The sequence below is a fragment of the Zeus faber genome, assembly GCF_960531495.2.
Source record: "Zeus faber genome assembly, chromosome: 1".
Classification (NCBI taxonomy): domain Eukaryota; kingdom Metazoa; phylum Chordata; class Actinopteri; order Zeiformes; family Zeidae; genus Zeus; species Zeus faber.
Window position 1 is genome coordinate 26,137,085 of NC_137193.1, and position 13,872 is coordinate 26,150,956.

The 13,872-nt window shown below is 43.9% G+C and overlaps 1 protein-coding gene across 1 annotated transcript; it reads left to right on the forward strand.

Annotated features, from left to right (window-relative positions):
* Window positions 1-1,531: 1,531 nt before the first annotated feature.
* On the forward strand, window positions 1,532-2,687 carry evx1 (even-skipped homeobox 1; the record flags this gene model as incomplete). The annotated part of the gene is made up of 2 exons (XM_080002423.1): window positions 1,532-1,669; window positions 2,157-2,687. 2 exons carry the CDS (start codon window positions 1,532-1,534, stop codon window positions 2,685-2,687), a joined length of 669 nt encoding a protein of 222 aa, XP_079858549.1.
* Between the last annotated feature and the right edge of the window lie 11,185 nt (window positions 2,688-13,872).

A 13,872-nucleotide genomic window follows, 5' to 3' on the forward strand; every position in this document is an offset into this window, starting at 1 on the left:
AGGGGGAAAAGCTCGCGCTCTTCCCAAATCGTCCACGTGTAGGTTTTGTTTTTGTTTTGTTTTTTGTTGTTTTTTTTTTTTTTGTTGTTGTTTTGCTTGTGATGGAAAGCAGAAAGGAGACGGCGGGTAACCTTGGAAAGACCGGCTCCAATTTGTCGGAGGCGATCGGAAGCCCCGACCGGGAACCGCAGGGGAGAGCGGTCCACGCGAGGTGCGTGAGTCCGGGCAGCGCACCTCGTTCCCGGGAGCGAGCGGAGGGGATGGACGAGGGCGCACGGAGGAATATGTGCGCGGACGTGAGGTCGCTTCGCGGCATCCCGTCCCCCGACGAGCGACACCGAACCGTGCACCCCCACAAGGACGCCAGCAGCTCGGACACCGAGTCCGACTTCTACGAGGAAATTGACGTGAGCTGCACGCCAGAAAGCATGGACTACCCCACCTCCAAAGGTATGTCACATCTTTTGACAGCTTGGTGTGTGATTTTTTTTTGGTGGGATATATAATTAAGTGGATATGGAATTGGTGGAATTGGTATTCATTTTGAGATTGGCTGAAGAATCCTCATTTTTCCCAATAACAAATGTCGCATCTGTATCACTGCATAGGCTACTGTCGTTTTTCAATGTTAGGGTGCACAGGCGCACATTGGAAAATTCATATCTGCGCGATATGAAGTGTTACATGTGATATGGGAAATACAGTTATTCTCACACGGAGTCATGGTGAAATTGGAGCTTATTCCGCACAGCTGTTGTGTCAAGTGTCAAGTGGGGTTGTGTCCACGCTGGGTGACACCCACACGTTAACCATGAATTACACCAAATGCGTTTGAAAACAGGTCACCTCGGCGCCACTTCCAACAAACCTGTGCATATAGTGGTGTTATAATTCTATATGAACCTCTATTTCATATAAACCACAGGCATGAAGGAGGGGAGGGGGCATGGCCGGAGGAATTCAATAGTGGCTTGTGGTGGCAGTTTGGGAGAGAAACAAAACCAAGATAATTATTCAGGAGCTTAGTCCCGATTGAAATGGTAATTAAAAAAAGATTATATATATATATATATAAAATGACATGTATTTTTCTCAGTCGGCTGGTTTTAAATAACTGTTGATGTGAAATGTATTGTCAAATCTGATGTCAATGTTATTGGTCTGCTTGATCAGTTCAAATCATAACTGAAATGTACCCCCGTGCGTTCATTTTTTTATCCTATAACTGTATGAAATTGAAATTCCAGTGAACTCTTGCGCTCAAAGAGGGCCCCCATCGCCGAGCAATTGTTCTTCAAAACGGTGAAAAGTCGTGAGATGAAAGCCCTGGTTGACGAAACATCAACGAAGACGCAATATTTAGGCCTAAATAAAACACATCGTGTCACGAATGTCTCCTTGTAACTGATTTTTATTGTTCTGTTGTCCAGGGCGAGGCGGTGCTTCTCCAATAAGCCTGGCCGGCGAGAGCAGCGCGGACACGGTGAAGGGCGCTCCGAGCCAGGCCGCTCTGTCCTACGCCGCGGACCAGATGAGACGGTACCGGACCGCGTTCACACGGGAGCAGATCTCACGGCTGGAGAAGGAATTTTACAGGGAGAATTACGTCTCGAGGCCGAGGAGATGCGAGCTGGCGGCTGCCCTGAATCTACCTGAAACCACAATCAAGGTAAAACGACTCTGCGTGAAAATCGAATATTCAAATTGTAGACTAAGAATAGATCGAAAAAAATATAATAATAATTATATATACAAGAATTTAAAGAAAAAACAATAAATCATATAATAATGTACATAATACATAAACAATAATACGAATAATAATAATCATGATTATTATTACATGCATATATATATATATATATATATATATATATATATATATATATATATATATATATATATATATATATATATATATATATATATATATATATATATATATATATATATAATTTTCTATATTGAACTTTTTAATTTAAACAAAAAAAATGTGATTACTGATTCATTATGTATATTTACTGAGTATGCTCGCTCAAGCTCTTTTTTTCCATTTTAATAGGGGTGGGATTGTATTTGCTATACCTGACAGGGCCTCACATCCTGAATACCTGTGTGGTAGTAAATGATTCACCCTGGTCCGTCCTTCTTCTCAGGTGTGGTTCCAGAATCGCAGGATGAAGGACAAGCGGCAGCGCCTGGCCATGACCTGGCCTCACCCCGCAGACCCGGCCTTCTACACCTACATGATGAGCCACGCCGCGGCAACGGGCAACCTGCCGTATCCCTTCCCGTCCCACCTGCCCTTACCCTACTACTCCCACCTGGGGGTCGGGGCGGCCCCGGCTCCGACCGCCAGCACCCCGTTCTGCAACCCCCTGAGGTCCTTGGACAGCTTCCGGATGCTGTCCCATCCCTACCAGAGGCCGGAGCTGCTCTGCGCCTTCAGGCACCCATCCCTGTACCCGAGTCCGACGCACGGCCTCGGGCCCGGGGGAAGCCCCTGCTCCTGCCTGGCGTGCCACTCCAGTCAATCGAATGGAATCTCGACGAGGGCCGCTGGCTCGGACTTCGCTTGCTCGCCAACCAGCAGGACTGAGGCCTTTCTGCCCTTTACGCCGTCGGTGCTCAGCAAGCCCTCCCCAGTGACATTGGACCAGAGGGAAGAAGTGCCACTCACCAGATAAAATGAAGAGCTATAGTCAACTCTCAGCTTCAGCCATAGGCTTTTAATAGGCTACAGCATGACAAAAAAAAAAAACTCGCTCACCTGGAGAGGTATAGTCATTGAAGCAGCAACACTATCCAAGTCTGCTCTCGGGACACTTGGAAACAACTCAAGGGCGCTTGACTGCGAGATAAGGCGCACAACAGAGCCCACTCAGCCCACGGAAAAATACTATTCTCATAGAAGTAGACATCAAGTAGAAATATGACGGCGAGGGAGGAAGAAAAAAAACAACACAATTCTGATTTAGAAAGATTAATCCGTTGCGTGGGAGGTATGGACGTTGACGCGGACACACGGACAAGCGTTTAAAATCTCCATGATGGATGGCGTTAACATACTTATTTTGTAGTGAGCTACTCCCTTTGCCCCCGTCTAAATTGACCTACATGTATTGATGCCCTCCATCTTTCTTCATAACAAGGGGATTTCTTTAACAGGCTGCGGCGTCTCATTATATTTCCCTCTACCTCCAGGTCCCGAAATGTGCAGATGCTGATGAAATTATTAAGTGGTGTATATGTGCGTTCGGATGAATTTTGAGCGTTGAATTAATGGTAATGCCGGTGCTCGGGGAGGGATGGTTTTCTGCCAAACGGTAACAAGGCGCCGAGGGAGCGAATTAAGCCCGGGAAGGCTTGAGTGCATGGGAGAGAGGAGGAGAGAAGACGGCATCTAGAGGAGGGATGGATGGACGGAGCGTCTGCAGGAGAGGGAAAGATGGGGAGACCGAGCTGGACAATCACAAGCAGTCCATGGAAAACAAGTTTATCTGTCTCAACATTTGAAAGACCTCCCAACACACACGCGCGCGCGTGGGCTCGCTCGCTCAAACACGCACACACACACACGCACACACACACACACACACACACATCGGATGAAAGTGTGATTATCGAATGCCTATAATTATACATTTGTTCTTTTTATTATTATTATTATTATTATTATTATTATTATTATTATTATTATTATTATTATTATTATTATTATTATTATTATTATTTTATTTTTGTATTATTTTAAATTTTTATTTTAATTGTTGTTTTTTTTTCTTCCCTAGCTTTGCACTGCTCTAGTGTCATAGTAGTCTATTTCACGGAGGGAGCAAATTTACACGTGATAAATATCAATTTCGCTGATTTTTTATATATTTTTTTGCTCGTCTTATTTACAATAAACATTATCAGAGAATGTATGAAGTCTCGCCTCACACATGTTTGTTTGTTGTTGTTTTTTTATTAAGAAAAAGGCCAACCTTTTGGTTTAACCGTAGGTTAAATTGGACGTAGATGTACATCATCATTAAGTTAAATACAAAACAATTATATATATATATATATATATATATATATATATATATATATATATATATATATATATATATATATATATATAAATCAGACGGTGCAGGCCGGAACAATAACAGTAATTTAGCTCTCAAGTGGCGAGTGTCAAGCCCTAAGAGCCCGTGTCTTGTGATGGGAGCAGGGGATTGACCGTGACAGTTAAGTGGTCCCCGGGCTCTGTTAACGCCAATCATATTTTCTCTCAAAACCACTTTAATAGACAAGGCGAAATTAGTTGAAAATATTGGAATGCCATAAGATAAAGAAAATAAATCAATGGCGATGAAGACCCACGAACCGGCAATAAGGTCTTAATTGGCTGCGTTTGACGGAACATTGTAAATTGAGTTTTCCGACTATGATAGGGCGGATTTTGGTCTATACAGAGAACAAACTTTTCTACACTCATCCTCATCGTCAGGGGAAAGTGATACGTGTCGGAATAGGCATTTTCAGAGGGTTTCCAGGGTTGCAAGCCTTACAATTATTCATAGTGAACAGCAAATTATTTTCTTTTAACGGATCGCATGGGTGATTATCGTGAATGATGCTAAACAGCAACCAAATACACTAATGCTGTAAGTAGGGCTGGGCCATATGAAAAAGAAAATCGAATATTACGATGTTTTGTTTTTGTCAAATATTTGGGGGGGGGGGGGGGGATTTGGAGGTGGCTCGTGGTGCTCTCACAAGATATTTACAAACCAAAAACATTTGACGAACAGCGTTGGGGGTATTATTGGATCAGCTAGAACAGTTTATGCTCAGTTCGGAAAATTGCATTGTTTCATGTGTTTAAGTGTAATGCAGCTTTCCAGACAGCCTTTAACTGTATTGCGTTATTACGATGAACAAAAATCGCAGACATCCCCTCGATAGCGATACTGTATCGACATATCGCCCGGCGTCAGATGTAAATACAGTCTATCTAGCGCACACATAAGGGTGAGTGTCGATTACCTTATGTGGTACGATATCAAATAGTCTGAATCAGCGCATGGATTCTTATCTTCCTCTCGAAGGTAAGACCCCCCCCCCCCCCCACACATCCCAGCCCCCCTCCCTCGTCCTTCCGCCCCACGCGCATTTGATTGATGGCCTTATTAACTGGAGCTCTTGTAAGTGTGACCGAGCTGATTAAAATGCATATGTTTGGAATAATACACCGTTTAAACCTCCCGGGTCGGGGCGAAAACACACGGCAGATTTATGTAAGCCATCAGCCGGCATCTTTAGCCTGATAGGGATCCGAAACCGCTTTGGCTTGTGCATAATAAAATGATAACATAAAACTGAGATGGACGAATCAGGCCTCCAACATCCCACTGCACCATTCACCCCCCTCCCCTAAAAAAAAAAAAAAAAAGATGTTGCTCCATTTTAACAGCTTGGGATTGGGATGCTGCCACCTGGTTTTCTGACTTTAAACAGAACGACCCCGCTCCCCCGCCATGTCCTACAAATAGACTATATCACCATTTTGATTTGTCAAATATAGTAAAGGCTTACATGTGCACCTGCCATTACTTTCACATTAGGGGGTTATATCTCACTTGGAGTTGTCCACTTATCTACATTTGAGACCAGAGCCTTTCCAAATGAAGACGTTCACCATCACAATTGGAGTTTAACAAGAAGCAGGATCGCCTCGGTGATGGAAGACACAGGGTGTAGCTCCATGAAATAGGTGGTCTCATCTGGTGATGCATGTACAGAAAAATAATGACCTAGGGCAAAGCTTGCATGAACAATTTCAAAAAGGCCTGCCTTGTAAAGAATAACGCAGCCACTATGCGTTAGATGTTCTTCTCTCAATAACCTCTATTCCAAGTCTATATATTGCACTATCCACCCCCTAGCCCATCCCCCCAAATATGTTGCTCCATTGGACATTGCGTGGACATGAGCAATCTGGATTGTTTTTTTTTGTTGTTTTTTTTTTAACAGCTTCTTCTGACGTGAAAACAGGTTACACCGGGACAGTTGCAGCGCCTACGTGATCAATCCGCATCACCCCGTTGCAAAACCCGCACATAAAAAGTGAGGCAAATGATGTGCACGGATCTAATGCTCTCCGCAGGGATACACCGCTAAATCCTCAATGCCCGAGCCAACATCCACACGCCATTTAATGGCCTGGAAGACGCTGTATGACTGTACTGCAGGAGACTATATGACTGCACATATAACAGCAATTATACCAGGCTTATAAGATCCTATTAGTGGGAGTTGGCACAGGTCTCCCAAGCCCCCACAGTGTTGTGATAAGGGCGGTGCACAGCATCTGTCCGGCGAGAGGAGGAGAATAAAAAAGAAAAGAAAAAGCCGCACAGATTTGATGCGTGGCTGTCCAAATTGTATTACGCTGTAATTTACAGGCCCTGCGCTGGCACGGAGGCGTGCACGGACCAATCACACGCTAATGATGATGAATGGGAGATTAATGCGCGCACAAGGAAGACAATTTAAGCCTTCATCTGTTTAAGCAGGTTTCCAATATCATTTGGAAAAACCGAGGTCACGTTAAATCAATCGGGTGGGGGTGTGGGTGGGGTGTGGGTGTGGTGCTGGCGGGGGGCGTGAAAGTCGTTTTTCCAGCGGCGTCTTTATCAACATTATTTATGGTGCAAGGGAGGGAGAGACAGCCACCGACTGGGGGAAAGGGAGGGCTCCCTGCTGTTGGATGACAAGAGGAGAAGAGGATGGGTTCACGCGAGATAGGAAAAGTGCAGATCCTCCTCCCAGATGAACTCAAATTTGGTGTTATATTGTCAGCAAAAAAAATAATCCTCTTTTGGAGCAGCTTTCCGTCGGTGCTTCTCTCTGGGCCACGTTGGTCTTTATGGCCCACATACTAAAATACACCTGGTAGCTTTCGGGCTTTCGACCTATTGAGACAGATGGGGGTTTTAATGCCTGGCTCAAGGGCCCCCCGTAGCGCATCTCCGTCAGATTGATCAGGACGCTCCCCTTACAAATAACACGGTGCCACGGTGGCAGGTCAAATACCGTAAAGGCCTGCATGTGCCTACATTTTTTTTTTTTTTTAAATTTTAGTGATAATGTTTCCGTCAAGGTTCTATGCATAATTTCCCCTTCTAAACTGGACACCCGAATGAATTTGATTGATTGGAATGAAGCAAAGAATAATGCAAGCCCATACATTAATTGCTATTTTTTCACACTGCCATCACATTTTTTCACTGTCGACCAACCGAATACACAATAGGTACATCAATTAATGCACCTAGATGGGATCAAAATGATGACCGCATGGAATGACTGACTGAGGCGACAGCACAGTCGATAAAACACCACATATCGACGAAACGGTTGTGTTAAATTACTATCGAAATTTGATTCAAAACAGTATTTTATTTTTAAGATATTAATCGAATTATGTGCCCCCCCCCAAAAAAAAGACGGACGCTTTGAAATTGTTTGAGATTTTTATTTAGTCTGTATATATATTTTTTATAAATAAATATATAATAATAATAATAATAATAATAATAATAATAATAATAATAATAATAATAATAATAATAATAATAATAATAATTTACCAATGTGAACCATATGAACGAATGCAATTTATTATGAAAATGAAAGCACATACTACAAAACTGTTGGAAATACGCGATAATTACAATGAAATGAATCCAGATGCAATACCGCCATGACCCTATTTTAGCTTGGCTATATATAGAACAACTTATATATAGATTTTCCGAAAATGGTGATTTTGTCATAACTCTGATATATACTTCCAATTATAGTGTCTAAATGTTGAACACTGGAAAATTTGATAGAAAACAATCCTAGTGTATCAGTTGTTTGACACATGACTGGTGGGGTATTTTTAGGTATGAGTGTACAACACAATGTGTGAGTAGGTCCTTCCCCACAAGCCGCCTGGAGTGACCACGCTATAATCACTTTACAGTGATAACAAGGTGCAATCATCTGACATGTTACATGACATGCCATATGGCGTTCCAAAACAGGATACACCCACACACCGGGTATTCCTGAATTAGAAGGACAAATCTGCAATCTGCCGACAAAGAGAGGACCGCCTAAAGGTGTGAAAGGGGTTGATGTTGTGGACCTCCATAGCAGAAGGGGCCAAGGCCCAGCAAGTATTAATTAATTGATACGTCTGCTGGAGACAACCCGTGAGGAACAGTTGTGTTTTGTGTTTTATTTCATTGTTCATGTTTCTTTTGTTATTGATGTAGTGTTCAAATGTGACCAGAACTCAAAGGTCCACTTTCATTTGATTCACACGTTTCCAAATGCTTGGTCATTTGTGTCATCTGGAGGCCCCTGATTGTGCCGAAAAGAACAGTCCAAAGTCCAAATTCACCATGTGAAACAAGCAGGTCAGATTTGGCCCCAGGTGCGGTGAATTTGACAATGTAGTGTTGCAAGTTAGGGTCAGTAAACTATCAATGGAAGAACACTCACAAAAAGACGAACTCCAGTGAAAAATATCTCCATTACCTCAAGTGACCCCCCCCCCCCCCCCCCCCACACACACACACACAAATAAATCATTCAGAAGACGGTATAGTTTTGAGAACAGAAAGTTACCATCTTAAAGCGAAGACGAGAGTAAACCTGGATGTTGAAAAAAACACCATTTCAGTTTTTTAATGAAATTCGGGGATTTGTGGTGTAATCCACCCAGCACAGATGATATTATATAAGTCGTTGAGTTATGTAGTGTCTTTGATTCAAGGGTTTTGGGGAAAATGGGAGCTGCAAAATGATTTGTAGTCGGCAGCGGAGGGTTTAAAATCCCAGTGAACACAACATGAAGGTGCCCGTCTGGTTAGCCTACATGATCCATTATGTAATGTCATCAATAATTGTCTCATTTGTTTTGCACTCACTGTTTAGCTTGTGATAAAGATATCAACCTAGACTTGATTAATAACAGATTTAGGAGACAATTTTTTTTTCACAATGTCACAATTTCCTAGTTCATGTTCACTGATGCTGGCTGACACAGTGTCTAATCAAATGATGACAATCAACGAGACAATGGCAATTAGTATAGAGGCGTGTGAGAATATACTCTATTGTAGATGTAGTTATACAAAGGCAAAAGAGGAAATTCTTTCCCAGCCGTACATTTCCTGTGAGATAAGAGCAACACATCACATGTTACTCATCAGCAGTAATTAGTTGCTCGTTTAGGTCTGGGCCAGTGGTTCTCAACGCAGGTCCAGGGACCTCCCCAGGGGTCCTTCAAGAGGTTCCAGGGGGTCCCCAGCAAAGTTATTAATGGTTGAACTTCATCACTATGTTATTTAGAAGACTTTAGCACATTATATGACGTACAATAATGACTGTATTGGTCATAGTATCACTTTTTTGATCATAGTTTCACTGTTATCCCCAACTATACTGTGTAGTTAAGACATAAATGGGAGTTTGGACAAAATATAAGGATATACAGTATATCATAATATCTTCTTAGAACAGGGTCCCAGAGACCACATCTATCAAATTAGGTCAATGGCCCAATGTGTCTGAAATTGAGGGCCCTTGATATGAAAAAAAGTTGATAATCAGTGGTCTAGATAAGATAGAAAATAATTGGTCTATGTGAACCAAACTGTGCTTTGTCCACTCCTGCATTGATCTACACCTCCACTCCCACTCCTACCACTTGGACTGAATCTCATGCCTGAGTGAAAATGCTTGTGTGTTTGCCAGACTCTTCACCAGCCCTCCGCTGGCTGTTGCAGGAATCAGCTGACTGCCGATCAATGCGCTAAGATCACGGGAGGACTACTGAGAGCCATGTGAAGGAACGGATTTTTTGCACCTATATGTCACATGTCATACATATGTTCCTAATGTGCATATGGAGCAAAGAAAGACAAACCCACATAAGCAGCTGCTACATAATGTTGAAGCAAGGGCTACATAATGGAGAACTGACAGTTTATTAATAGCTATAGTTGGAGCCCAGACACCAAAGCCTCCCAAAAGACTTACTCAGCAATCTGATAATGATCAAGTTATTACAGTTCATTTGATTGTTCAGCTGCCACCCCCCTCCAGTCAGATCTTTTGAACTGTTGAACAGCCTAAATGGGATTACACCAGATCGCCAGTTATTGTTCAAAATGGTTTAATAAGCACTTTTCTTTACGACGGCGTGTTATTATTTTACAACTCCCTTGGCGGCCAATGGCTTTGCAGTTCAGTCCAGTTCTCCCCGCGACTCGTTTTATTTTACAGCTCGCTAGCTCCTTTACTGCTCAGCGACAGTGGCGACTGAAGAGGACGGGGGGAAAAGTTGAGCCTCTCTTTCCCAGAGAACCCTCAAACAAACGGCAGAGCGGCGAGACAACAGCAACTATTCAGCCAATTCCAACAATTGTCATTGTGGACTCATATCACATCATGTAGAGAGTCATGGGTGGTAAGCACTTACAGTCCTTATGATGGAGACACTCGAGACAGTAGGCAGGGATTTAAAGCAGTACACTGTCTGTCATCAGGTACAGAGTCATTTGGGAATGTCTTATGGCCATAATTTATATTAGGTGCACGTACATTAGTGTAAATGTGGCTCTGTCCGTTTGTTACTTTGTATGGACTAAGGTTTCATGGATTATTTTTACTTCATCTCTAGTTTGTGTGATATATTGTGGAAATTTGTGTATGAGTGTACAGTATGTTTGTGTGTGTGTGCGTGTCCCTGCGTAACGCTGGTCTGCCGACATGCATATCCCTGTCTGTGCATGTGTGTTTGCCCCTGTGATGGAGCACCTCTGTGTCTCAGTGATGTATCCTCATTACGTACCTGTCCTGTGACAGTCACCGCCTGCCCGCCGGCCCCGTCCAGAGGGATCGGGGTGTCCGGGGCTTCCCCCTTTACAGCATGCTGCTCCAGCACCCCATCCCTAGACACTCGAAATTCCTCCGCTCGCCCCCCCCGGTCGCCCCCCCCAACCCAACCCCGACTCTCCGTTGGCCAGGCTGAAGTGCTGAGTCGTCCCACACTGAACGGTGACGACTTCTGAGCAATGGCTGCTGCTCGTTTGGTTGCGGGTTGGTGAGGGCTGCGGATTGGGGGAGGGGATTGGGGGGCTCAGGTCAGGACTGTCATGCATTCATTTTCAAGTTTATCATATCCCATAGTGATTTTAAGACAGCACTGCGCAGTGGGCAAGGCACTCTGGCTCAAGCGGGGCATTTTTCATCCGAAATGATGAAGTCCCCCGTGGTTCCATTAGCCGTGCATGTGGCCAAGCATGTGGGCACAGCTACTGACAGACATGTTTAGGAGTTAAATTCAAAGTGGTTACAGCCACTACATTAAAACGTCCATAGCTGGGATTCAGTTCTGATGAGGATTAAGGGCGCTCCAAATGTCTGTTTACTGTCCAGCAAATCATTTCGGGCAAAACTATTTACTGCCCCTTTCTGTAGTAGGCTATACATGCTTTGTAAATGTATGTGTTGCATAAGAGCTAAGTTGGGGAGGTAAGGTGAAACCATGGGAAAGGGACAGGAGGAGACAGAGGTACCAGATAGTGAAAGGGTCAGAGGAGAGGCTAAGAGCCTGTGCTTAGTGGCTTAATGGATGATTTGAAAGAAACCTCACACTGTCCGGCCAATAACAGGCCTCCCCAAACCTATAAAACTACGGTGATGGAAAGGAAGGAGTGAGGTCTATTTTCAGTGGTTGTGTGCATACATGCGGGTGTATGTTTGTCTATCTCTATCTCTCTATGTTTATCAGTCTTGTTTTCCACATCACAAGGAGGACTTATTAAGAGTGAAAGGAAAATTACTGTAGCCTATAAGCCTAATAGCCTATAGTTAGCTATCAAAACATGTCTAATTTACTGTGCATATTCTGCTCTACCATGGACAACAACCAAAGAAATCTGCTACATAGGCTAGGTAGAATGCTAACCCCCATGTTCTATATAGTTCTCCCTAAAAGATCTACTATACTCAAAACAGAACCTTTTGGGCAAAACAACATGTTGAGAATAACAATGGAACAAAAAGACCTCCCTCTGTCTGCAATTGGTCCATATATCAGCTGGTTGGTTGCAATACGGTTGATCAGCGAGGGGGCAGAGTTCAACTTGACGTGAACGTGAATCTTTTTTGTCAAGTTCTTTCTGTGCTTGTAGTAAACTGCCTACTTAACTGAGCAGGGGTAAGAGTATGTGCAATTCTGGCATAGTGCATTTCCTCAAGGACAAACCGGCAGTCAAATATAAAACCAGGCCTCTAATAAATGCCGGATCCACACAGACAAATACAAGCCTGCCTCAAATACAAACCGGGTGAAAAACTGACCGGCGCTATTCCGGTGCAGAGCTCCACTCCCAAACAAAGCAAAAAAAACCAGTGTGTTTTTACTGTAGTTGTATTTAATTTACTCCATTTCCTACTGCTGCGTAGCAGATCGCTTTGTGGGGCAAATGCCCTGCTCTGAGCGCTCTCGCCCTCCAGCGCTCCAAGCAGGAAGTGGTGCATTCAAGGCGAACTTGGAAAACTGTAATTCCCCTGTCGGCTACCACCAAAAGTGGGACTTTTAGGGTAGCTACTTGCTCTCTCTTACTTCACCATCCATGTGTTTGCATGGCATGGCACCCAGACGGAGGTTTGATTTAAAATTCATACTCAAATATGATCAAATATATTAATCAAACAGAGGGCCTTCTTCTAGTATAAGCCTGCTTCCAATAAAGGCCTGGTACCCTCTGCATTTGAGGTAAATAAAGGCCCTGATCACTATTTAACAAAGTATAAGTATGCCTCTACTGATGCAGCATCAAGTTCTTTGGCTCATCTGTTGAATGATCGTTGGTTGTGTTGTTGGATGTGCAGTGGTGAATGGTGGACTAGTCTTTCAGTGCTCTATAAAGAAAACATTAAAACTAAGCGTGGCGGTTCAACAAACATATGAGATAAGATCACCATTAGAGCACAGATTGAGACAGGACAAAGGGAAGGGATGAAGAAAGAATTGGCTTTGGAGGACAAAAACAGAGATGAGGACAGACTGACTTGTGGCGTCTGGTTGTGACTCATGGGTCTGGAACCTGGGCCTGAAAGAGCGTCAGAGGGACGGAGGGGTGGGGAAAGGGCATAACATGATATTTCTGTTGCGAGAAACCAGGGTGGTAAGACAAAGGGCAAAAATGGCCTTCAAAGAAGAGTGGAGAGGATGGCGGGAGGAAGGATAGTGAAAGACAGAGGTTGGATGGGAAGTTGGGGTAGGGGGGTAGAGTGGGATCAGGAGGTTGGAGTGCTGGGAGTTCGGGCTTCACGGCAATTCCCTGTTTGCAATTCCTTTTCCTGCCCCCCGGGACTGAAGCAAGACAGGGAGCACAGAGGAGAGGAGAAGGAAGATATGAGAGCGGGTTGACATCCTGGAGTGGGGGAAGGGGTAGGAGGACAAAAACATAGAGGGAGACGGTGGATAGCAGAGGGGTGGAATGACTGGGAATAGGGGAGGAAGGAATTGGGAGGGAGGACAATTTTATGGTGATGCTCTGTTTGTGATGGCTGTCTGCTGGATGAAAACAGGGCCTCTTTAACTCCTTGCGGGTTAATGGAACTTTTATGAGTTTGTCCTGCAATCATGTGACCCCTGGCGTCTACTTTTCTCTCTCCCTCTCTCTCTCACCGCTCTCTCGCTCTGTCTGACTCTTTCTTTTCCCTCTATCAGCGGCAAGATCAGAGGTGTAGCCACTCCTGTGTCTCTTTAAACACTATGCTCTCTGCTCTGGTTTTATGAGGGCGAGA